At 37.7% G+C, this 26,101-nt stretch overlaps 1 protein-coding gene across 4 annotated transcripts in view; it reads left to right on the top strand.

The window, feature by feature from the left end:
• The first annotated feature begins 1,994 nt into the window (after positions 1-1,994).
• The window catches only part of OPA1 (OPA1 mitochondrial dynamin like GTPase), an 87,670-nt gene continuing 63,563 nt past the window's right edge, over positions 1,995-26,101 (top strand). The window contains exons 1-7 of one of the 4 annotated variants that reach the window (XM_058556100.1): positions 1,995-2,186; positions 12,357-12,675; positions 13,327-13,423; positions 15,191-15,298; positions 15,799-15,852; positions 16,516-16,583; positions 25,655-25,765. In XM_058556100.1, coding sequence (XP_058412083.1) covers positions 2,155-2,186; positions 12,357-12,675; positions 13,327-13,423; positions 15,191-15,298; positions 15,799-15,852; positions 16,516-16,583; positions 25,655-25,765 — 789 coding nt within the window. In that variant the 5' untranslated portion in view covers positions 1,995-2,154. The remainder of the gene's footprint in view (positions 2,187-12,356; positions 12,676-13,326; positions 13,424-15,190; positions 15,299-15,798; positions 15,853-16,515; positions 16,584-25,654; positions 25,766-26,101) is intronic. The other 3 variants (XM_058556101.1, XM_058556102.1, XM_058556105.1) reach the window with 3 other exon arrangements.

Genomic DNA, 26,101 nt, shown 5'->3' with positions numbered 1-26,101 from the left:
CTTGGCTAATATGAATATAATTTATTTAACTAGCTCCTATCTGTCGACATTTATGTTATTAAATTAATTAAACAAAGAAGGCCATTAGATGAGATGGTTCTAATGCCTTGGCAGCCTACTAAGCAAACCTACTAAGCAAACCAAAACCTAAGTCTGTAAATGCTTCAAGGTTAAGAAATCAAAACCTAAGATAACCAACCACAAATAAGGCAATCACTTAAGCCATAGCTAATCAAATAATTTCCTTGCTTTGCTTCCAGTCTTTTCTAAAAATCTTGCCCCCAGCTCCTGTAGGTGGAGCATTGTTAACCACTTTCAGATTGAAATGGCCTAATTCGAATTGATTTTTGATCAAATAAACTCAAAATTTTTAATATGCCTGTTTATCTTTTAATCATGTTAATTCCAATCTTTTGCTATTTCATACAATGCAGAAATAAACATCATCATGCATTCATCTTTGCACATACATGGGAGTGATTCAGTAGGATAAATGCCTAGAAGTAGAAATGCAAAACAAGGGTTTTGTAAAATGTAAAGATAACCCATATATGAAAGGGGTTGCTATTATCTGGTCTCTCTCTCTCTCTCTCTTTTTTCTAAAACAACTAGGAAGTAACAGTAATAAAGAAATTTTTGTGCAACTCCACAATCCTGGAAAGATCTACAGTTTGCACAGGTCACTATAGCAAGTTCCTATCTGGACCTGCCATTAAAATAGTTGCCACAATAAATATAATAAAGAAAATTCCCAGAGTCCTGCATTTCGGAAGTTTACTGCCAATGGCTGGGTCTATACTTGGTGGTGTTGTGAATGGATGGATACTGACCTAGGATTTTGATGATTAAGGGGAAAGGAATTTTCTTTATGCTTTGCATGTGTGAAGGTGGTGCCCTTGAAGAGAAGAGGGGACACAGGGTCCTTTGACTTTGGTCCTGGCTATGCCACTAATTGACTTCACTGCCTTTCACAAGGCACATCCCTTTTATGGGCCCCAGTTTCCTCATAAAACATAAAATGATAAAGAGTTGGAAGGAAAAAGGGTATTTAAAGCCATAGAAGTGACTTAGATTACTGAGGGAGAGAATGAAGATAGAGAAAGGAAGGGGCCCAGATCTCTGAGATCTGGGACCTTTCAACATTGAGAGGTTTGGATGAGGAGGGGGAACCAGCAAAGGAGGCTGGGGAGCAGCAGCTCCAGGAGAAAAAGGAGAAAGTGATGTCTTGAAAGCCAACAAAGGAAAGCTGACTAAGGAGGAGAGTGCTGAGCACCCAACATTCTGAGCTGAATGCCGAGGGGTCGGTGCCCACTGGTAATAACGGAATTGCTGGAGACCTTGACTCAACAAATTAAAAGCCAGATGAAAGCTAGTTAAAGAGCGAATGAACCAAATCATTTTTGATGCCTTTATAAACTGCATAAGGTTATTCCAAACCCATAGCTAGCTGGGCTAATTGATCTAAGCCCCTTGCAGATCTGACCTTCAGAGGTTCTAAGTCATTGAACCTGTCCATGACTCCTCCTCCTTCTCCCAAGCCTGTTCTAGGATATGAAAGTGATTTGTAAACAAAGACACTGAACCAGAGTGGGGTAAAGGAGCAACCGCTGGTTTTCATTTTTCTATTACTCTATTACTATACTCATTTTGTACTTGCTAGCCTTCCCCAATCCCTCAATACCTAAATTTTGTTAAATTGGCACCACCCAGTGAGACTATCAATCCGGATTTCACGCCCTCCACTCTACCTGTCCCTGCTCAAGTCTCCAGCTCTCCACCCTCCAAGTCTTTAACTTGGGAGGCACGAAATCAGAACTACAACCCGGAAACAAAGACGGCGGGCCGCGGTGCGGGCAGGAGGAATATATCCGGCCTCTCTAGAGGCTCTGAGCGCATGCGCGAGTCCTCCACGGACCGTTTGCGCTGCCCGCCTAGAAAGGGCGGGGTGGTGGTTTTCTTGACGGACTGAGTACGGGTGCCGGGCGGGCTCTCGCGGAAGTCCATGCGCCATTGAGAGGGCCGCAGTGGCTACACTGTGCCCTTGTTGCCGAGCGCCTCTTCCTGGGTCATCCTTGGAACGGGAGCCGGACTGGAGCTGACATCGGGGCTCCGGCGTGGCCGTCTCGGCGCCTGTGTGACCTCCTCCCTGGCGGGATGTGGCGACTACGCCGGGCCGCCGTGGCCTGGTGAGTGCGGGCTCTGACTTGGCTCCGTTATTTCTGAGGCCTCCAGTTGTCCCATCACTACCTCCAGAATGTGCAGATAACTCTCAGGCCAGGTGGAGGGCGGTTGGAGGATTCCGGGATATTTTTCAGGACCTGGAGTGACAGGAGCCCTGGCTGGGCTTACCTGAGGTGCCGGTTCCAGTACTGGCCCTTATCCCTGTTCTGTGCCACTCGAAGATTCTGGGCGCCTTTCAGTCTTGGCCTGTCTCTATTGTCCTTTTGTCCCTGCCCCTTTCACCCTTCTGTCCTTGCTGTTATCTCCGTCTCTGGTTGCTTCTTGTTTTTGCCCTCTCCCTCCCTGGTCTCTGGCTCTATCCATGTGTCACCGCCTCTGCGTCTCTCTTAACTCGCACAGTCGTGATCTTCTCCCTCCACGCCAGGCGTACATTGCTCTTGCAGGTACTCTCGCTCGTCTCCTGGGGTGAAAGGGACTCTGTCTCTTTCCCTAGTCCGCTGAGTGAACATGATTTGGAGTCAGATCTGGAGCAGTGACGCATACGGTGTCAGAGATGGTGATTAGAGATACCCTCTTAATAGCAGCTTTTTAGAATGTTTAAGGAGGGGGACCTGCTTTTGGATACCAACTGGTGAATGTGGCACCATCTGTCTAATCACACTGTTACTGTTGTCCTGGCCTGGTGTAATCCTAAGAAGAAAAATCGTAGAAGTCTTTTCATTTCTATGGGTTACTATATGCATTTTAATATGATTAAATTTTACTTTATCTTTACACGTAGTTGTGTTCTAATATCTTTAGATGCCTTCAGGTTTAACTCGTTGCAGGCATTTGATAAGAAGTAATATGCATCATTCAAGGTTGGAAAAACGTGGTTTTCCTGAATTAACTTCTAGACACCTGTCTTGAATTTTTTTCGGAACGTTTTAAATGGTGTAGATAATTTCTGGTGTTTATAAGGAATGGAATCCGTTTTATGAAGGTTAACTTGAGTCTAAATTCAGAACTGGATGGCATACAATAGTTATAGTTTGAGTCAACTAGAATAATGAATTATTTCTAATTCCATGGAATTTTAATTTATGAGTAAATCCACAGTCATTAGTACTGAAGTAAGGTATTTACAACCTTTTTATTTCTACTCCTCAGTGTTTACTGCGGAAACATATCTAATTTTCTTTAAATAAAAAAGAGAAAAGATTGCAGAAACTAGCATACTTCGGAGCAAGTAAGAGATATAGGAAAAACTTTAAAAATTGAGTTTAAAAACAAACTGATTGATAACTGATACTTGTTTATTCAATTGTATGCTGTTGGCCTAAATTGTTTCTAAAGTTACTAAGGATGCCATAGAATCATGGCTTAACACTGTCTTATATTGATAGCACAGTTTAGGTACCTGCAGAAGTAGAGATGTGGAAGGTCAGAAGCCCCAAGCTCTGGAATTTGTCTTTTGCTGTAGTTCCTCTGCATGTTCTGAAGGAGTACATTTAAATTCCTATTTTTTAATAGATGAGAACATAAACATTTTTTGGCATATCCAATACATGCTCATAGACATGTAAAAAGACCAATGACCAACATTTATTTAAGTGCAATAAATGTAAAATGATTGAAAAAAGAATTACATGTTATGTAACCATATATAGGGTAAAAGAGATGGTAGGTGAGAGATGATTTCTGGGGGGAAAAAAGACTTGTTTTGCATCACATTTGATTTTTAGTTTGGCTGAATACAGAAGTCTATATTCAAAATCTTTTTCTTTCAAAACTATGAAGGCATTACTACATTTTTTTCTAGTATCCTTTGTTACTAATACAAACTATCAAGACAATCTGATTGTTGCATGTTTGTATGTATCCTGTTTTTCCCTTCTTGGAAGCTTTTAGGATCTTGGCCTTAGCTTAAATTGCTCAAGGCTTTATCCAGGTGTGGGTCTTTTTCCTCCCTACTCATCTGGCTTGGTACTCTGTGGGCCTTTCTGTTAAAAAGAATCTTTAGTTCTGGGAAGTTTTTCTTTGATTTCTTTATTTTCTTCCTTTCATTTTTCCCGTTCTTTTTCTTTTTAGATGAATATTGGTCTTAGATTGATCCTGTATGTTTGTGATTTCCAAAATATGATCTGTACCCATCAACTGGTAAAAACAAAAGTATGCATGTAAAACAAAATGTGTATATGCACACTTATTTTTAAATTATATACGTATGTACCTCTGTACTAATTATTTACATTATACATCTATGCTAGCATAATCTTGAAGGATGAGATACAAAAAATAGTCTATCTAGAAGCTTTGGTACTTTCTTTCCGAATCCCAGTGGATCATTTTGTGCATCGTTTGGGATTCATTCCACACACACCCACACCCCACCCCCCACCCCCACTTTGGATGCCATTTCTCTGAGTCACTTAACTTTTCTCTTTTTCCACCTTTTTTATCTTCTAAATTCAGAGAATTTCCTTAATTCATTTTCTGGTGTTGCTATTCTTTTTTTTTTTTTATATTGGCCATTACGGCTTTAATTTCCACGAACTCCTTTTTAACATTTATTAAACTCTTAACAGACATGTTTAATTCTAAAATTTTGCATTGTTCTTTGGTTGCTATTTTTAATAACAATCTGCTTTTATTTTATATCTACAATACCTTTAGAAAGCCACCTGTGAATATTAATTAGAATTTCATATCTCTGCTTTTTCTAGGATTAATAATGTTGTTTATCTTGGTCCTCATTTCTGGTTTTCTACAAGAGTCTGGTTATCTAATCATATTTAACCATGAAGGACTAATGATTGACATAGATGCCTTGTGTGGGTTACCCCTGAAGAGAAGGCTGACTTAGCAGACTGTTTTAGGTGTATGATGTAAATCTAGCAGGCTTCATTTTAGGGCTTTTAGAGAATGGGCAGGTCATCTGATCTTGTTACGAATGTCAGTATTGTTGGGGTTCACTCTGGGAAGAACCACCCCCCGACACACACACACACACACACATATACACACACTCTGGGGCCTTAGCTCTTCCCTGCCAGATTGCTCAGCCTAGGGGCAAGTGTTGCTGCTGACACTTAGCTACATTGGAATGGGGCAGAGAGTGACCCAAGCAGCCTTTCCCCAGATGGTGCTTCAGTAAATCTCAATTTCTTCTCTTCTTTTCACTCTCTTACTTGTGTCTCAAGAGGACCCTGTTCTGAGAAATAGTCTCTCCTCTATGAGCACCATCGTGAATTAGAAGCTCTAGAAGTAATTCTTGAAGATACCCTTCCATGTACTAGGATTGTGCCTTGAGTCAGTTGTCTTCTACCAGGGGACTAATTGAAGAACATTTTACGTGTGGTTCCTGACTTGGACTACCATACGGTCTATCCCTGCCCCTGCCCCCACCCACAGCTATTGCTGCCACCATTGTGGGAAGAGGAATTTTAGGAGTTTAGAAGTAAAAGAGGAAAGAAGTAATAAAAAGCCAAAACATCTTAGGGATATGACCACTCAGGCCTGGGTTCAGTTGTTTGGATATATATTTGGTTTAACTCCTTTTTTTTTTGTTTTGAGAAAGATTCGCCCTGAGCTAACATCTGCTACCAATCTTCCTCTTTTCTTTTGCTTGAGGAAGATTAGCCCTGAGCTAACATCTGTGCCAGTCTTCCTCTACTTTGTATGTGGGTTGCCGCCACAGCATGGCTGAGAAGGGACGTAGGTCTGAACCCCCAAACCCCGGGCCGCCAAAGCGGAGCGCAGCCAACCCAACCACTACGCAATGGGGCTGGCCCCTGGTTTAACTCGTTCTAAAAAAGCAAATAACTTTTGAGGGTTAAAAGACTATTCATTCATACATTAGTGGTGGTTAGTGCAATTAATGGGCTAGGCTTTAGAAATACAATGGTAAGCAAAATAGACAGGATCCTGGCCTTATGAAGATTGCAGTTTGCTGGTAGAGACAAACATTAGTTCAATAATGACACTACAGGCATACTTCAGAGATATTGCAGGTTCAGTTCCAGACCACCGCAATAAAGCAAATATCACAATAAAGCAAGTCACATGAATTTTTTGGTTTCCCAGTGCATATAAAAGTTGTTTACACTGTACTGTAGTCTAAGTGTTCAATAGCATTATGTTTAAAAAACAATGTACACTCCTTAATTAAAAAATACTATTGCTAAGAAATGCTAACTATCATCTGAGCCTTCAGCCAGTCCTAATTTTTTTGTTGGTGGAGGGTCTTGCCTTGATGTCGATGGCTGCTGACTGATCAGGGTGGTGGTTGCTGAAGGTTGGGGTGGCTGTGACAATTTCTTAAGATAAGACATCAGTGAAGTTTGCTGCCTTGATGGACTCTTCCTTTCATCAACGATTTCTCTGTAGTATGTGATGCTGTTTGATAGCATTTTACCCACAGCAGAACTTTCAAAATTGGAGTCAGTCCTCTCAAACCCTGCTGCTGCTTTATCAATTAAATTTATTTAATATTCTAAATACTTTGTGGTCATTTCAACAGCCTTCATATCATCTTTACTAGGAGTGGATTCCATCTCAAGAAACCACTTTCTTTGCTCATCCATAAGAAGCAACTCCTCATCTGTTAAAGTTTTGTCGTGAGATTGCAGCAATTCAGTCACATCTTCAGGCTCCACTTCTAATTCAAGTTCTCTTCCTGCTTCTACCGCATCTGCAGTTACTTCCTCCACTGAAGTCTTGAACCCCTCAAAGTCATCCATGAGGGTTGGAATCAACTTCTTCCAAACTCCTGTTAATGTTGATATTTTGAGCTTTGCCCATGAATCACGAGTGTTCTTAATGGCATCTAGAATGGTGAATCCTTTCTAGAAGGTTTTCAATTTACTTTGCCCAGATCCATCAGAGGAATCACTATCGATGGCAGCTATAGCCTTATGAAATGTATTTCTTAAATAATAAGATTTGAAAGTTGAAATTACTCCTTGATCCATGGGTTACAAAATGCATGTTGTGTTAGCAGCCATGAAAACAACATTAATCTCGTTGTACATCTCCATCAGAGGGCTTGAGTGACCAGGTACATTGTCGATGAGCAGTAGTACTTTGAAAGGAATCTTTTCTTAGCAGTAGGTCTCAACAGTGGGCTTAAAATATTCAGTAGACCATGTTGTAAACAGATGTGCTGTTATCCATTCTTTGTTTTTCCATTCATAGAGCACAGGCAGAGTAGATTTAACATAATTCTTAAGGGCCCTAGGACTTTCAGAATGGTAAATGAACATTGGCTTCATTTTAATGTCACCAGCTGCATTAGCGCCTCACAAGAGTCAGGCCTGTCCTCTGAAGCTTTGAAGCCAGGCATTGACTCCTGGATGACGTCTTCCAATATTGGACTGTTTTGTCTACATTGAAAATCTGTTGTTTAGTGTAGCCACCTTGATTATCTTAGCTAGATCTTCTGGATAACTTGCTATAGCTTCTATTTCAGCACTTGCTGCTTCACCTCGCACTTTTATGTTATGGAAATGGCTTCTTTCCTTAAACCTCATGAACCAACCTCTGCTAGCTTTAAACTTTTCTTCTGCAGCTTCCTCATCTCTTTCAGGCTTCACAGAATTGAAGAGAATTAGGGCCTTGCTCTGAATTAGGCTTTGGCTTAAGGAAATGTTGTGGCTGGTTTGGTCTTCTATCTAGACCACTAAAACTTTCTGCATATCAGCAACAAGGCTGTTTCTCTTTCTTATCATTTGTGTGTTCACTGGAGTAGCACTTTTAATTTCCTTCAAGAACTTTTCCTTTGCGTTCACAACTTGGCTAACTGTTTGGCATAAGAGGCCTAGCTTTCGGCCTGTCTCGGCTTTCAACATGCCTTCCTCACTAAGCTTAATCATTTCTAGCTTCTGCTTTAAAGGGAGAGACGTGCAACTCTTCCTTTCGCTTGAACACTTAGAGGCCATTATGAGGCTATTCATTGGCCTAATTTCAATATTGTTGTGTCTCAGGGAACAGAGAGGCCCAAGGAGAGGGAGAGAGATGGGGGAGCAGTCAAAACACACACAACATTTATCAAGTTCTCCATCTTATATGGGTGTGGTTTGTGGTGCCCCAAAACAACTACAATAGGAGCATCAAAGATCACTGATCACAGATCACCATAGCAAATATAATAATAATGAACAAGTTTGAAATATTGCGAAAATTACCAAAATGTGACACAGGGACATGAAGTGAGCAAATGCTGTTGGAAAAGTGGCGCCAATAGACTTGCTCGATGCAGTGTTGCCACAAATCTTCAATTTATGAGAAACGCAGTATCAGTGAAGTGCAATAAAGTGACATGCAATAAAGCGAGATATGCGTTATTATGTAATACAAATTTTATAAGCACTGAAGAAAAAGTACAGGGAGCCAAGAACTGTAGCAGGGGCAGTTGAATTACAGTAAAGGTTCAGGGAGAGGAGAGAATGCTTGAGGTGAAACCACTTGTGACAGGAGTTAACAGGAGTAACAGGAGTTAAGTAGGTAGAAGAGTTTGTCCAAGAACAGTGGGTATCAAAGCCTTGAGGTGGGAAGGAGTATGGCACAATCAAGGAACTAGATGAAAACTGGTCTGGGCGGAGCTCGGATGTGAGGGAGAAAGGCAGGGACCAGGCTTATGTAGGGCTTCATAGACCGGGAATTTGGATTTTATTCTAAATGCAGGGGGAGACATGTAAGAGATTTATGCAGGTGAGTGGCAGTGATCAGATTTACATTTCAGAAGAGTGCTCTGGTTGTGGTGTGGAGAACACCTTGGTACATACATACTGTTGTAGCAGCCCAGGTAAGGAATGGTGGTAGTGGAGATGGGAGAAGTGGAAGATTTGAGATCTCTGTTGGAAGTAGAATTCACAGACCTTGAGGGTGAGGGAGCTATCGAGCGTGATCCCCAAGTTCGTGGCTTATGTAACTGGATAGGTGCTCGTGCCATTCCCTGAGAGAGGGAGTACTGGAGGAGGGGCAGGGTTTGGGGGAGGAGAAGAAGAGCTGGCGTGGTTTTGGACATCTTGAATTTGAGGTACTTTATTCACGTCTAAGTGCTGATGTTGAGGAGGCAGTTGGACACAAGGATCTGGAACTTAACTATTTGTATTAGACATAAGTGTGAGAACATGGGTATGTAGATGGTAATTGAGGAAATGGATGTGGATAAGATTGCCTAGCAAGAGTGTGTAGAGTAAGAAGAGAAGTGGGTTTAGATCTAAGCCTGATAACTCCCAACAGTGAGTAGATTGGTGGTGGGGAAGGGGAAGGGTGGAGGGAGGGGGGCGAAAGGAATGATTAGGCACATGTGTGTGGTGATGGATTGTAATTAGTCTTTGGGTGGTGAACATGATGTAATCTATGCAGAAATAGAAGTATAATGATGTAAACCTGAAATTTATACAATGTTATAAGCTATTGTTACTGCAGTAAAAAAAATAAAATAAAAAATAAAAGATAGTTGGGAAGGAGGTGACTGAAACGGAGTGGCCAGTGAGGTACGAGTAAGCTAGAGACTGCCCAGGGAAGAGGGAGTTCCTACAGTGAGGAGGTGTCAACACTGTCCAATATCGCTGAGAGAGGTAGAATGAGAATTGAAAAAACAAATGCCCTTTGGAAGCTTTCTGGGCACTTGTTAAGAGCTGTTTACTAAAGTGACACACAAATGGAAATCAGGTTGGTTTGGCTTTTCATAGATTAGTGAGAGCAGGGCAATAGGGTCTTTTTCCCTCTCTCCTTTAAGATGAGAGAGACTTTAATAGTGATCCCTGAAAAGGCAGGAGGAAAGAGAATTTCAAACAGAGAGATTCGCCTTTAAAGGGAGGAGGACTACTTGCTGTAATCTTACAGGGGTGGTGGGAAGAGGGGGAGCTAGAAGAGGAGGGTGTAGATGCAGTAGGTGAACAGCATGTTTCCTCTGATGACTTCCATTTTCTCCGTGAAGTTGGGAGCAAGGTCATCTACTGAGGGTTGGAGGAAGGATGGGGAGATGTGGGAGGTCAGAGAACATCTGAAATAGTCCTAGCGGGGAGTGGAAGAATGAATTGATAAGAGAGGTGAAGTAAGATTGTCACGCAGTCTTGAGGGCCTCGGTGAGGTGTCTGTCCAGTTGGGTGTGATTTTCTTCAGTAGTGCTTCATTTCCTTGGTACAGGCAGGGAGAAAAGTGATAATAAGGTTCATCCAGGGTTTGTTTTTTGCCAGACAAGTGAAACAAAAAGCCAGAGACCAAGGGCGTCTAGAGTATTTGCAGAAGAGTTATTGAAACTATGGACGAGGGAATTCTAAGGTGGGTAAGTGGGTAAATAGATAAGATGGAGACTAATAGATAAGGAGAAGATAGAAGTATCAATAATGTGGTTGTCTCAATAGGGTCAAAGATTGTTGTAGTCAAAGGGGATTATGGTTCGAGAGTAAAATACTTGAATTAGTGATTATTGACAATAACTCTCTGATGTAGCTGTTATCTCATTTTAACAAATTAAAAAACTGAGGCTTTGGTAAATTTATAATCTGCCCTTGATTGCACAGCTAGTAAGCAATGAAGCTTGCTTCCCTGTGAACTCTTGTACCACTTAACTGTCTCTACTGCTCCTTTGACATGGAGGCATTTGTTATTAATTTTCACGTGTGTATGATCACTGGGGCAGAGTCCATTTTGAGGCTAGGTTGACTTTGCTTTTTATAGTTGCTGAGTTTGAGGTCAGGTGAATTTAATTTCCTGGTTAATAAAAGAAGACAAACTTTCTATAAGATGAGGGAAATTATGATTTATCTTGGAAGCAGAGCTTTAAAAAAATGTACAGAATGTTTACCAACTTCTAAAAAGAAGATAAATGTCTTGGGGACCAGAAGGACCCTTACATGTAGAATTGTAAATGAGCAGTGTGCCTAAACCTGCAGTGTGTTTTTCTCCTACTATTAAGTCCCATTTTTCTCAGGTTTCCTCAGTTGGAGGGTTCCTATAGAGTTTTGAATCAGAGCAAGGCCCAGTGTTATCCTCAGGGTTCCAGAGCAGGTGGCAGGTGCTCCAGAATGTCACCTCAGCCTCCTCTCTGGGGCTGCACCTGTTTATGCATCTACTGCTTCCCACACTCTACCCACTGGTATCTCTTGTAGAAGGAATTTGGCCTGTATTGTCAGACTGACCTGAGTTTCAGTCCCTCTTCTTGCGTTTACTAGTCATTCTACCTTAGGCAAGACACAGTTTAAAAAGCAAATAGGTAAAATAAGGATAGTTACCTTACTGGGTTTTTCTGAGGGTAAATGGTAGCATTTGTGAAAACGTCTAGCATAACACCTGGCACTTAGGTACCGCTTTTCACCCCACTATCCTTCTTCACAACATTGTTCTGTGTTCTTTGGTTCCTTTTACTTAAGAAGTTTCTAGTCCGGTGTAATTAAATGAGTTAATATTTGAAAGATGCTTAGAACCAGGCCTGGCCCATAGTAAGCTCTATGAATGTGTGTTGAATAAGATAAATCAGGCATATGCTTGGTGGTGGTATGCTTTCATTCTCTGCCAGGAAAAAGAGGGAAGAGCTCAGACAGTAATGTGCACATTTAGATTCTGTTCTCTTTTTGTTTTTTTGTTTTTGCTACTTTCACTTTTCTGGGGAGCCATGTGCCTGAGGATGTTAATGATTTTTCCTTAATTTCCATCCCTGGGCTATCTCAGGATTATGAGCCATAGATGAGAGGGCAAAGAACAGCTGTTCTAAACTGCTGGAATTTTTGTGCTTGAAAGCAAAAGTTTGCATGCATTTTGTTTCAGCTTTTACTTACAGTGAATAGTAGTTAATAAAATAAGTCCCCACCTTTTTCTTTCCGATGTCAATTCCTGGGCCCAGGATCATAGCCCATGTACGGTAAATCAGAGAACAGGCTCTAGAGTCCCACCTTTACTCCTTCTATCGGTGTGCACTTAGGCAAGTTGCTTATGTCTCTGTGCCACCTTTTCCTCGTTGGTAAAATGGGGATAGGACTAGTACTTTCATCATAGGATTATTAACAGGCTTAAATGAGGTCGCGCATGCTGCGGGAGTGCCTGGTAAATGGTTATAACTGTGAGCTATTGAGTGACATAGTGTGGTTGGTCCCACGTGCTTTCCCTGTAGTATATTGCTCTTTCTGTATCACTGTCTTTGCGTTGGTACCCTGTCTGATCTTTCTCCCATACTGTTTTTCTTTCAGTGAAGTCTGCCAGTCCTTAGTGAAACATAGCTCTGGAATGAAAGGAAGCTTATCACTACAGAAACTGCATCTGGTTTCCCGAAGTATCTATCATTCACATCATCCTACCTTAAAGCTTCAAAGACCCCAACTCAGGACATCGTTTCAGCAGTTCTCCTCTCTAACTAACCTTCCTTTACGTAAATTGAAACTTTCTCCAATTAAATATGGCTACCAGCCCCGCAGGAATTTTTGGCCAGCGAGGTTAGCTGCAAGACTCTTAAAACTTCGATATCTCATACTAGGATCTGCCGTTGGGGGTGGCTATACAGCCAAAAAGGTGAGTTTAACTTTCCTACTACATTTCCAATTACTCCAGCATGATTATTTTAAGGTTTTGTAGTGTAAATCATTTTTCTTTAGTGCAGTAGAATATAATTGGATGTTCAAACATTTATTGTGTCTCTACTATGTGTTAAATTGTCTTATGATGCTGATAGGAACATCTGAATTTTAGCTATAATTGTAGGAGATAAAAATGGCCTGGGGAGGGAGCACTGGACTGGGAGTGAGAGCACGCAGGTTTGATTTTCAGCTTTGCCATTTAGTAGCACGGACAGGAAAGTTAAGTGGCTTGCTCACGCACCCCTTCTTGGCAGCTCTGGGACCAGAGACAAGGTCCTAACCCTTGGTCTGCCTGCCTTCTCTTCCACAGTGTCGTTTAAAGGCAAATCATGAAACCTGTTTGAAATAGGAGTATATTTTGAATTTTTACATTTTCCATATTTAGTAAGGGAACATTTGCATGTTTTATATACTTGCCTAATTTGTTTTTAGAAGAGCTCAGGCTGCTTTGTTTCTCAAAGTTTTGAACATAATATATCGTTCTTAGTAGATTAGCATGTTTTAATTAAATAAATTAAAATAGTTTTTCTTGGTATTTTTATATGACATTCAGAGCATTTGATTGGCATTCTTTCTTATCTTTTAGACTTTCGATCAGTGGAAAGATATGATACCTGACCTTAGTGACTATAAATGGATTGTGCCTGACATTGTGTGGGAGATTGATGAGTATATTGATTTAGGTTTGTATCATCAATATTAAAATACTTTTTTTGGTCATATATTTAGCAAAAAGAAATAGTTGTGTGGAGATAGTTTTTTAACTCATGAGTTTAATGTTTAGCAGTTTTATTTTAATGATAAAAATAATAGAATATCAAAGAAAAAATTTGTAAGGAAAAAGATATTCACTAGTCCATCACTTGAACACAGCCGCTGCTTTCCGTATGGAGCATTTTCTTTTAATTGTACCTATTCTGTGTATGTGGTTAATATTTTAGTTTCCTTTTTAAAAATTATATGGTCATAGTGAACATATACTTCGGTATCTTGTCTTTTGCTGCTATACACATTTGTCAGCATTTTCCATACTGCCAAGCGGCCTTCCCAAGCATCGTGTTCAGTGTTGTGTGTCACCCAGAACAGATGAATCATGACCCACCTAACTAGCTCTTTTTGATTGGATACCTTGGTTACCTCTGTCTTTTGTAACCAGGTTCCTTAAAAATCTGCTAGTGTCCAGAGTAATTTCTCCCCATTGTCAGCCACTGTCCCCCTTTTCTAATAAGAGGTAGATGAGAAAAAAGTGTATTTGATAGCTGTGATTGCCAGTAAGTCGTGGTGATCTTTTTTATTGTTTTTTTATTTTTGGATGAAATTATTTTCCTCAGTCTGGTTTTTTAGACTTTGTCTAATTTCTTAGTTTAGGCGTATATGGGGGTGGAATTAATCTCTACATGCACTTATTCACAATACTTTCTTAAAGATAAACCATGCTGCATTGACAAAGGCATTTGCAGGAAAAGCACTCTTTCAAATTATTTATCTAATATTCATGAGGAGAGCTAATTTTTTTTTTGCCAATACCACAGCAGTGGCTGAGAGCCTGGATTCTGAAGCTAGACTGCCTAGGCTTAAACCCCTGACTCTCCCACTTCTTTGCTGTGTGCTCAGGTCCAGTTCCATCACCTCTGTGCCTCAGTTCCTCATCTGTAAAATGGGGTTGATGATAGCTATTTTGTAGACTTACTATTGAAGATTAAACAAGTTAATGCTCTTATAGCACTTAGAATAGTACCTGACGTATATTCTTATTTTGAGAATATTTATGTGTTCTGGTCTTTTTCAGAGAAAATTAGAAAGGCCTTTCCTAATTCAGGAGATGCTGCAAAGTTGTACCAGACGTTGACAAATTTGTTGAGTGTTTCTAAACAAAAATAAATACTTTGACCATTCTATAAATAAAGCTAGCAAAAATAAAATAAAAGCTTGCATTGGGCTCTTAGCCATTTATTTCCAGTTGGTAACACATATAAATCTTCTTAGAGACTAAGAAAGGAAGGAGAAAAGGAATGGAATTCTGTTCTTGAGCTTGAACTGGGTTTTTATCACATTTTTTTAGTTCAGGCTAGGTGCTGTAAGTGATGTTTTTCTCTTTTTTCTTTGATTCTTTTTCTCTTTGCTGTGATTTCCTCCCAGAAAGGACTTCTGATTCTAGTCCAGTGTTAACATTGTTAACCCAGTGCTTCTGTCTCAAGGCATTTAACTTATAAATCAAAAGTATCCATCTAAGCCATATGTTTGGTGAATCTTTTTAAAAAAATGTCATGGCTTATAGAAATCAGCATAACACATTGTTTCAGATATATGTAGCAGTTGTAGTTGTAATAGGGAGTAAAATGGATTTTTTAATTTAAATTTATATATGATGATTATTTAAATTTTATGAATGTTTTAATAGTCAAATTTTTATTTTTAGAATATGTATGTTTTTTGTTTGTTTTCTCCAGAGAAAATTAGAAAAGCTCTTCCTAATTCAGAGGACCTTGCAAAGTTGGCACCTGACTTTGACAAGATTGTTGAAAACCTCAGCTTATTGAAGGACTTTTTCACCACAGGTAAGGAAGGACCTATTTGATCTCATTTAAAATATCAGGAACCATAGAAGAAAAATAATTAGATGTATTCATTTGTTTATTCCCATCTTTTGAATGAAAACATTTAGTACAAATGAAAAAGAGGTTTGTGGAAAAAAGGTTAACACTTAAGTTTTGTGCAGTGATTTTAATTTTTGTTTAGCCCAATAAAATGAAAATTTGCAAGAACTTAAACCTGGCTTTAGTCTTTAGTCAGTGAGGGAAAAAATATCACTTGTTCTTGACAAGTAGATGAGACTTCCTATGTGTTTGCTTTTCATAATTGGTTAGAGCCAATTTAGTGATTTAAAAAAAATTTAATTATGATGGAGCATAATGAGTAGAATTTACTAAGGTTGATCCTGGTGTATTTGCCCAATTACTGCCCTATCATGATATAAATCTGAGATCTCAGACATCTTTGTTTGCTCATTCCTGTTAAATTTTATGTTTTTATTTCCCTTTTTGCTGATTTTTCACAGGTCACAAATTGGTTAGTGAAGTCATAGGAGCTTCTGACCTACTTCTCTTGTTAGGTGTGTAAACAGACATTTTTGCTGACCTTAACATGCCTTTTAAATGCTTCTAATAAACTAGTTGCAAATAAAATTGCAGACCAAATTTATAATGCTGCTTATGCTGAATTTTAAAACCCCAGAACTACATTGGGCAAATTCATTCTTCTTTAGATGGAAATAATAAAATAATTACGTTGTGGTAAAACTAAAGTTCCTAAATATGTATTTTAAGAAGGAAGTTTGCTTAACCAAAATATTTTCTTGAAATTGATCTGTTTTTGATAATTGAAATGAAAAGTAATTTTAGTTTGTCTCATCTGTCCTGTCATAGTTGACATGTTAAATTTATTTTTTTACTGTATGTAGTCTGTAATGGCAGTGGTATATGGCCAAACTGTAAGTACTCTCATGTAAAGTAATCCTTATCAAAGATTGTCCTATTTTTTTATTGCAATTTTCAGTGACATTTTAAAAAATAGGTTAAACGTGTTATAATGTTTTTTAATTTTCTGCATAGGTTACCAGTATGTTCCTTAAAATAAGCATACTTTTCCAAAAAGTGATTTTTTTTTTTGCTCTAAAAAATCCATTTACCTTTTAATTGCCTAGACATAATTTGGAATTTAGTTTAGACTGTTGACATCACTGGAGAATTTAAAGGACTCCATGTTTATCTTTAAGGTTCACCTGGAGAAACCGCATTTAGAGCAACTGATCCTGGATCTGAAAGTGACAAGCATTATAGGAAGGTAAATATAAAGGCGAATTCTTCACGTAGGTAGTCTTGAAAGATATTAAGAAGTTTTGACCTACCTGGAAGATTTTGAAATGGTAACATCTGAGGAGCAAATATAAAAGCAGCGACATAGAGGTATTGTTACTAATCCTGGTACAAAATGCAAGATATTGTGCAGCAGTTCTGGAAATATAATTGGAGAAACACATTTCCTTCAGATGTGTTCTTTGAAATATTAGTTGCAAGGATTGTCCTCAACAAAGGTTTTTGTTGTTAAATATGTGAGGGAGAAACTGGTAAAAATAAAATAAACAGGCTTCTTTTCTTTTCCCTAGGATTTCTCAGACCTTAATATACTCCTGTGTATTGTGAATCTCCAAGAGAAGTCAAGTGTACAGAGTTTTCCAGATTTATTTAGCAACAGAACCCTTTTTCCTTGAAATATCTTCTAGGGACTAATGTTTCATGGCATATACTTAGGGGAAATATCAAGGGAATAGGAAGTGGGTTATTAGGGGATAAATTGATTCTGTTAGTTTGATAGTCAACAAAATTATGTATGGGATTATGTAGGGTATGTCAGTTTCAACACATGCATTAACAAAATCTGTGTGGAAGTTATTAGGAGAATTACTGATGTAAAATAACGTATACATTGCTCTGTATTTATATTCATATGTTAACCTGACATTTTCTTAGTCCTCACTTTTTTCATCTTTCGGAATTGGTAAGATAACTGATTCCTTGAAAGGTTTTTAAAAAATAATATCTAGATCAATAGATCTTGGAAAAAAATTCTATGAACATTTTAAATTAAATATGGAATATTTAACTTTTATAGTGAAGATTATTATGGTTTCAATATATTGAAGGGAAATAATTTTAGCTTTATTTGAGAAGCAGGAAGAAAATAATTCCTATGTGTAAGTTTCCATCTCTCTCCCTGTCCTTCACCGTTGAACATTTTACATGATATTCCAAGTTTTAATTATATTTCAAGAGATTTTTTTTCTTTTGCCTTTTAATTTGATCTTTTGGAGAAAACATATTTCAAAATGTGTATGTGTGTGTGTGTATTTGTCTCTCAACTTGACTTTTTCTGATATCTTTTCCATTGGCATTATTTTAACCAAGGGACATCCTTTATTATTCATGCTACTCTGGAGAAAAGTTGAAATAGAAATTGACCTATTATGCACAGCTTTTGAGCCAAGGCCTTGGCCCTTAATGTAGGTAGACTTACTGTGCAGAGAGGAGCTAATCTAGTGGGAAGGGGGAGCCTCTGTTACAGGTACTGTAGTGTGGTTTTCGAGTAACAAGATTTCTTGTTGCCTAGATAGGTTAGGGGAGGTCTGTACATCTGCTCTTCTCTGATATAGCCTAGGATTGCTTAGGTGAATGAGAAACCTGTTTCAGGGCCTGACTTAGATAATTCCCTTAAAATCCTGCTCAGGTGATAAATGACTAATCAATAAGTGGTCAGAAGCTCTGCAATATAGAGGAAGCAAGAGAATGGATCTCTAGGAATTTAATTATATTTACAGAATTTATTTTATACAATAGACATGAAAGTAAATTTATTGCTTTATTTTATAATTTACTCCTTTGCTTGTTTGAAGATAAATGCCTTTTTGACTTTTTCTTAATTATAGTGATTATCTTGTCCATTAAAAACTCACAAATTATTATTTCCAACTATTTGTTATAAATACTAAATCTAGAGTTATAGTTAAGCTGCTTTCATTACAGGCTAAATCGAATTGTAGAAAATGCTAAAATTTGCTACAATTTGCTATAATTGTAAAAATTTACTATACAGAAAAAGTATTTCCAGCCTCAACTAATGGTTTTAAATTCTATTAATATGCAGCAGTATGTTTTCAAGGCTTGTGATACTTAAGAATAATAAACCATTCAGATAAGATGCAGATAAACTGTCTACAAATCGATGGTTTATTCTAGCGTGGAGGGAGAGACCTTAGCTTAGCCTTAGACTTTTTGAAATTACTCTAAAAATCAAGTTTGAAAATGCGGGCAATAATCAGGGACAATAATTTAGAGTTTAGCTGATACCTTTTTGATTGGTTCAGCCTGGTGTCTGAGAGCCCCAGATTTAAAATGGTGTTCAGGGTTTGAAGCAGTCATGCCTTAGCTTAATGGTTGTCCGGTTTGTACCGAAGTTTCTGGCTAGATTTCTGCTAGAAATGTAAAACTAAATGTGAATCAGATTTTTAAGAAGTAATAATAAAAGGACCGGGCCCCGTGGCTGAACGGTTAAGTGTGCGTGCTCCGCTACTGGCGGCCCGGGGTTCGGATCCCGGGCGCGCAAAGGAGGAGGATTGGCAATAGATGTTAGCCCAGGGCCAGTCTTCCTCAGCAAAAAGAGGAGGATTAGCATGGATGCTAGCTCAGGGCTGATCTTCCACACACACACACACACACACACACACACACACACACACGTAATAAAAACATTTCTACAGGGCCAGCTCTGTTGTGTAGCAGTTAAGTGCATGCGCTCCACTGCTGGCGGCCCAGGTTCGGATTCCGGGCATGCACAGACGCACTGCTTATCAAGCCATGCTGTGGCGGCGACCCAGATAAAGTGGAGGAAGATAGGCACAGATGTTAGCCCAGGACCAGTCTTCCTCAGCAAGAAGAGGAGGATTGGCATGGATGTTAGCTCAGGGCTGATCTTCCTCACAAAAAAAAAAAAAAAAAACAAAAAACATTTCTACAACTAGAACTGAAAAAAAGATTTGTCCTTTCTAATAGGAGAACACATCTGGAGAAGTGCTGCCGAGTAGAGGAACAGTTAGGACTTTTCAATGTCGACTGAAATGGAGGTGACGGAGAGTTGAGGGAACATAGATAACAGATTGTTTGACTTGGGTTAGACGAAATGAACAACATGGTCTGATTACCTGTGGTTCCCAGTCTGGAGTCACTAGACTTTAGGTGATGTGGAAAGTTGAATTGAGGTCTTCAAAAAGCATATATTTCCACATAATGCTGCATGGGCTAACTAAACATCAGGTTTCTTTGATTTTGCCTGGATTTATATCCATTCAGTTTGTGGACAGTAGTTATTTATGTTATGTTGATCAAAAGTTCTGATATGTATCTTTGATAAATAAAAATAGAAAAATGCTGAAACCACTTTTTAGTGAGTGCTTTTTGTTAATTAGAAATTTTAAAACTTGTGTCCACTGGATAAAAATATTAGAGCCCTTGGTGTGAACTAAATAATGTTCTTGAGACCTAGAGACCTTCAGAACTACCTGAAGAGACATTGGGAATAGGAGTGTGAGCCTGCTTTTGTAAATTAATGGACTCATCTGATTTGTAAATCAGCAGATTTCTGTATATTGGTCATAATATATATAGGTGACAAGACCACTTAGTGCATCTCCATTTTTAGATTCAGTAAGATTGTTGTGTTCTGGTGAAAATTAATTTTCTAAATGAGACATTTTATTATCTTTGCTTTTGTTCTATCATCCTTCTGATTAGTTGTAAACATCTCACAGAAGTAAAGAATATGGTCATTCTGAAGGTTACATGGTCATTCTGTAGGTTACAAGCACATTTATAATTTATAGAAATTATTCGAAGGACCTCTTAAAAGTCCAAATCATGAAAAATGGTATTACTGTTTTAAATATAATTATTAAACAGTAATACATTAATACTCTTCCTTTCCATGTTATTCCACTTCTTATTTGTGTGGCTTTACTTATGTTGCACCTCCCACCTGAAATTTCTCTCTTTGCTTTGCTCTGCCTAATTTCCACTCATCCCTAAAGCCCAGCTCAGTTGTCACCTTCGTGAAGCTTTCCATCACCATTTTAGTTCCATTAATTATACTCTCAGTGTTTAAAACACTTGCCGTATGAAACACTATTTACTTTGGCTTGCATTCTTACTATTTAATGAGCTATTTCTATCACAGAATCTCTGTCCTTAAAGCACCTAGAATAGTGCTGAGATCTTAGCAAAATTAGTTGATTTAGCTCAGTAGAAGAAAGGCTAATTTAAAGTAAGTAAATTAGATTGATGCCAACAAAAGTGAGTCCAAAGATTTTATATAATATGTCTTTTTGTTCTGATTACCTGTGAATTTCCCTTGGCCTTCAATGTTTGGCAACCATTGAGGGGAACAGGAATGGGGAGATAGTACATGTACTTGATGTTCTGAATTGTAAGGAAGCCGTGTTGCTTACGTACAATTGACATTTCTGGGATTCCTCATGCAACAAATAATGTAGTAACTGTGGCAAGATGAATTCTCACAACCAGCACCATCAGGTAACCACGGATACAGGAAACTTAAGTTTCCTGAGCAGCTAACAACTAGCAACTGTACTTGGTTAGATTCTTAGCCAGCAAGCCAAACCACTTGTGTCTTGGAGTGTAGTAGATGAAAAGTAGAGGGATCAGAGGAAGACAAGAAGGGAGGATCTGCAGGAGGAAAATGGAATGGCAAAACAGGCAACCTTATTTTATTTCTTAATAATAAGCACACTGCACTTTTATGTCATTTAAGAAACATTAAGTATATACTGTGTACATAACACTGTTTTTAGGTAATAATTTAGAACACGGGATTTGGTAGAAATTGTAATATTGATAACAACTATTGGTAATAGACTGATTTGTTCGTCTCTTAAAATTGTTATTTGTAGAAACTATCCAAATAGTAAAATAGGATATGGTATTTCTGAATTGGAACAAGTTAAATAATCCAAGTAGGAAGATGTTTTTCCTTCTGATGACCAATAATAAACATTTTTCAGTTTGCTATAAATATTCTGAGCGGAATTATGTATTACTGGGAGGGAAAAAATAGGAAAATGTTTCTTTTTAGCTAATCAAATAGCAGAATTATTCAAATTTGAAAAGTGGCTAGGAATATTTTTTGAATGGAAAGGGAAAGAAGTCTTCACTTTCTTAAAGTTCTTTTCTGGACCCAGATTACTTTTAAAACTAATAAAGCAGGGGTTGGCAGACTTTTAAAGGGCTGGACAGTAATTGTTTTAGGTTTGTAGGCATTAAGGTCTCTGTGGGCTACTCAGATAGCCCACCATAGTTGGCCAACTCCTTCTTTAAAGAGTAATTTAAATATGCTTTTCAGTGTATTGGAATATTACCATTTTCCTGTTTTAAATGTAAACTGAGGGCCGGCCCCGTCGCTTAGCAGTTAAGTGCTCGCGCTCCGCTACTGGCGGCCCAGGTTCGGATCCCGGGCGTGCACTGACACACTGCTTCTCCGGCCATGCTAAGGCGGCGTCCCACGTACAGCAACTAGAAGGATGTGCAACTATGACATACAACTATCTACTGGGGCTTTGGCGGGAAAAAAAAAGGAGGAGGATTGGCAATAGATGTTAGCTCAGAGCCAGTCTTCCTCAGCAAAAAGAGGAGGATTAGCATGGATGTTAGCTCAGGGCTGATCTTCCTCACTAAAAAAAAAAGAAAAAAAAAAGGTAAATGGAACCTGATGGCTCGAAGGCGCTTTGAAAATAGTGAGACCATAGTGCTAATGAGATGATATTAGGTGCAGACTTTGAAGTCACACTGCCTGCGTTCAGATCCTGCCCTTCCTGCTTTCTGAGCTGCATGACTTTGGACAAGTTCTTTCTCGTTTCCTCTCCTGTAAAAGGGGCAGTTCGACCTGATAGGTTTGTTGTGAGGATTATGTAAAGCCCATTAGCAGAAGATGGGCATGTAATAAAGCTAAATAAATATTGAGTGTTAGGATTTTAATGATAATGATGACGATGATCATTATTATCTTACACTTTGAATTATTTCATGAGATAACAGCGTATTAGCATTTTTGGTTAAATTCCTCTCCTTAATTTCTATGGAGTCTGTTCTGAGGATTGTGAAAAATGGGAAAATGGATTGTAGGGTTGATGCATGGCTTATTTAGAGAATAAGCATTTTTTACGAAACCCAATTTGGATTATATGCTAGAAACTTTGCATTATTAGGTAAAAGTAGGTTGTAATTTGATTTATTTAAGCAACAACCATGAACTAAGCCCTGCTCTAGGTGCTGGCTATAACACATCTAATGTGTCAGACCTTGGTTTAGGTGCTTAGGTGTGAAAGCAAACAGGATAGGGCCCTGCACTATAGTAAATTTTTATAATACTGTTAAAAATATAGTATTTAAATTTTCTCACATATGAATGATTTATAATTGCAACATTATTTTAAATCTTTCCTAACTCATTAGGTTTGTTAGAACCTAACTTTTAGGTTATCGCAGCATTTTCAGTTGACATTTTGGTTTCTGGAGTTATCGTTAATTTTCTTGATCTGACATAATTTTCTTTTAAAAACTGAGAACATTGTACATGAAATATGAGACTATGAGAGCTGCAGTGTCAAATTGACGATAGCCAGGAGATGTTGAGAGTATATCATCTATAGTTGTTTATAATAACTCTTTATTGTTATTTACAATAGTTATTATATTTTACATACAATATATCATTTAAAAAATATGTGCTATTTCTTGAGAGAAAAATGTCTGAGTTTGGGAAACTATTTATTGAAAAAATATGTTTTGTCCATTTAAGGAGTGTATCTAGCACAACAGGTGCACATATTTCTTCCTCTTCCTTATTCCACATGGCCTTAGCTTAGAAGCTGTATATCCCATCCCTTGGTAATTAGGGTAAGATTTGATGCCTAAAATTGGGTAAGGGTAACCTCCTTTAGTCATATAGTATAGAGTAAATAGCTTTTTTTGTGTCTAATTCTTGTTCTCTTCCTACTTTTTTCGGGAGGTAACGGTTAATTTCAACTATCTTCACATAATAGTGCTTCAGTACAGACTTGGAAGGAAAGTGAGGTGTCACTAGAAAGAGGATGTTTTCTTGTAATGTGACAGATATTAGAGTATATATATACCATACTGTTTGTATACAGATATAAGCAATGGAGTAGGGAGGGGTGTTTAAGCCATAAATAGGAAAAGAATCGAGTATGTGATAGACCAGCACAGTTAAGAAACGTGGGGTATTTTCTCACTGCTTTGGCATTTTATAAATTAGAATACTGGTGGTATGTTAATTAAAGCACAGGTACACTACTGTATAAGCCAACAAAGGAAGGCTTCTTTAAAAGGGAATTGTTGTGTGATTGTCTTTCTTTGATAGATTCATCAATGACCATAAAAGTATTATTTAAAAGATATATCTTTAAAGATAACTGCAGGTTTTTATAAACATATATTTTGTACTAATGAATTTGGAAACCTTGAAATTTCAGTTATGTTACTTGCCACTTTGATGTTCTCTTACTTGTCAGGCAGAAATATCAACTAGTTTCATCCTTTGATTTATAGTAAGTCAACCCAGTTTGTTTTTGTTGGCAATGATCATAGCCTAGTGTATTAAAACTAAGAATCAAACAAAGTAAAAATCCCCCAAATTATATGGTAATACTTTCCCTTAATTTGAAATGCTTTCCTATACTACTAGCTTTTCTGTTTGTATTTACTTCTTTTCTGAAAAATTTTTTTGTTTATGTAAGTCTTTGGGTTATATAAAGTAAGCCTCTGGGTGAGTCTACTAATTAAAATTTGAATGTAATGTTAACTAGTATTTTATTTTAAGAGGCTTGCTAATCGTATACAAAACAAAATATTTTTGGCAGTTATTTTAAAAAGTTCTGAAGCTATTTGAAACTCTTAATTTAGATTATTTTAATGAGTATTAGTTTTCCTAACTCCTTTTATTTTTATAACTTGGTAAAAATTGAGCCTATGTTTCTCCCGGAATGCTGTTCTTGTGCAAATTAAATAGTCACCTCATTCACTGGAACTTTACCTTTTTAGGGTTTCTAATTGAGAAAATATTAGGCTTTGACATTGTCAATTCTTAGTTGTCTTTTCTCCCACATTTCTCGAGGTCAATTATCTAATAGGCCAGCAATTAAAAATACTGTACTGAAAATAACATGTATTTTAGTATCGTGCTACATGTGAATACATTGTGAGTGGTAAAAATTGCACCAGATTAACCTTTCGTGATTATTAAATGGAATGAATTTTAAACATAGAAATGATGATTGTTTTGTGCATAGGTCCAAACTGGGTTTTGTTTCATTTTTAAGTTTCATAATAACTATATTATCTCCATATCTTAACTATGTTCTTTTATAATGCTTTCGCTTTAGTAATCGATATAGTCTTGGTTGTTTTCTGAGAAGCTATTTTTACTTAATGTCAAAACAGCTCATAAAAAGTGAAAATTCAGTCAAACCTTCATGTATAAAATTAAAACAGTACCTAAAACATTATTTTTTAATTTGCAAAAAAAAGAACCCTAAATTTTAGTCAAATAAGCTTGTGTGTATAGGCATGTAAAATATATGCACTAATGTAAAACCTTGATTAACTTGATGCTCAAAAACTCAAATTGTTTTGAGGGACTGTAATCTTTAATGGAAGACATCAGATATCAAGAAAAAATATTTAAGAATAATAATTTAATAAGTAAATAAGCCCTTATGTATCTCTTTCAGTCCTATTAGAATTATGGTTGAGAATTAAAAGATTTAGGCCTGAAAGATCAACACTGTTCAAAAAATGTTTTGTTTTTTTGCTCCATGTGTATCAAGTCAGGAGTATACACTAGTTCATATTGGCCATTCAAAAATAAGGGTTGAAGTATTTGTTTTGTTGATTTTCCTGTTACTAGGAAATTTAGTTAACTACGGCACCACCTTCCTTGAGCATTCCAGTTAGTCTGGGTTTTACTACATGTTGATATTATATATCTGGCTTGTTTTATTCAGCAAACAATCACCTACTGCATTTTCCTTTTCACTTTTTAAACTGTGCTGTTTTATATTTCTGAGACATCTAATTTTACTGAGGGGAAAAATGGAAATGTGGTACAGAGCCCAATTATATACAGTGGCTCTACAGGTACATAAATGAGTTTCCATTTTTGTTATAAGCTATTCATTCCTCCCTAATTTACATCTGTTCCTTGCTTGTGCCCTTTGGTTTAACATTGTTCTCCTCCCCAATTTTCCTCTTCTCCTCATTGTAAACTCATGGCAGGGTCTGCTTGGTGAGCTCATTCTCTTACAACAGCAAATTCAAGAGCATGAAGAGGAAGCCCGCAGAGCTGCTGGCCAATATAGCACGAGCTATGCCCAACAGAAGCGCAAGGTGATGGATGGATGGTTTAAGGGGGCTACTGATTGTTCACACTAATCAGACATTTCTACCAGATCATGTCGCCTTAATCCATTCATGGACTCCAATTATGAGAAATTACTTTTGACAAAGTAAAAATATGAAAGATACATAATACAAATATGTAACTTTCCAGGAGTGGATAAACAAACCCAAAATATTAAACATAGGAATTATTTTCTGAAAATTAGATTATCTGTGAGGGCCCATGGATTTGTATTTAGAGAATTATGAATTGCAGTTTGCTTGGTCCAGTTATTGAGTCACCCTAAGTTTATAGCCCAATAGACTAGTTATAGTCTATTTACT

This window comes from Diceros bicornis, chromosome 15 (assembly GCF_020826845.1).
Source record: "Diceros bicornis minor isolate mBicDic1 chromosome 15, mDicBic1.mat.cur, whole genome shotgun sequence".
Lineage (NCBI taxonomy): Eukaryota > Metazoa > Chordata > Mammalia > Perissodactyla > Rhinocerotidae > Diceros > Diceros bicornis.
The sequence above is the reverse complement of the archived record's forward strand: the minus strand, read 5'-3'. Positions and strand labels throughout refer to the sequence as shown.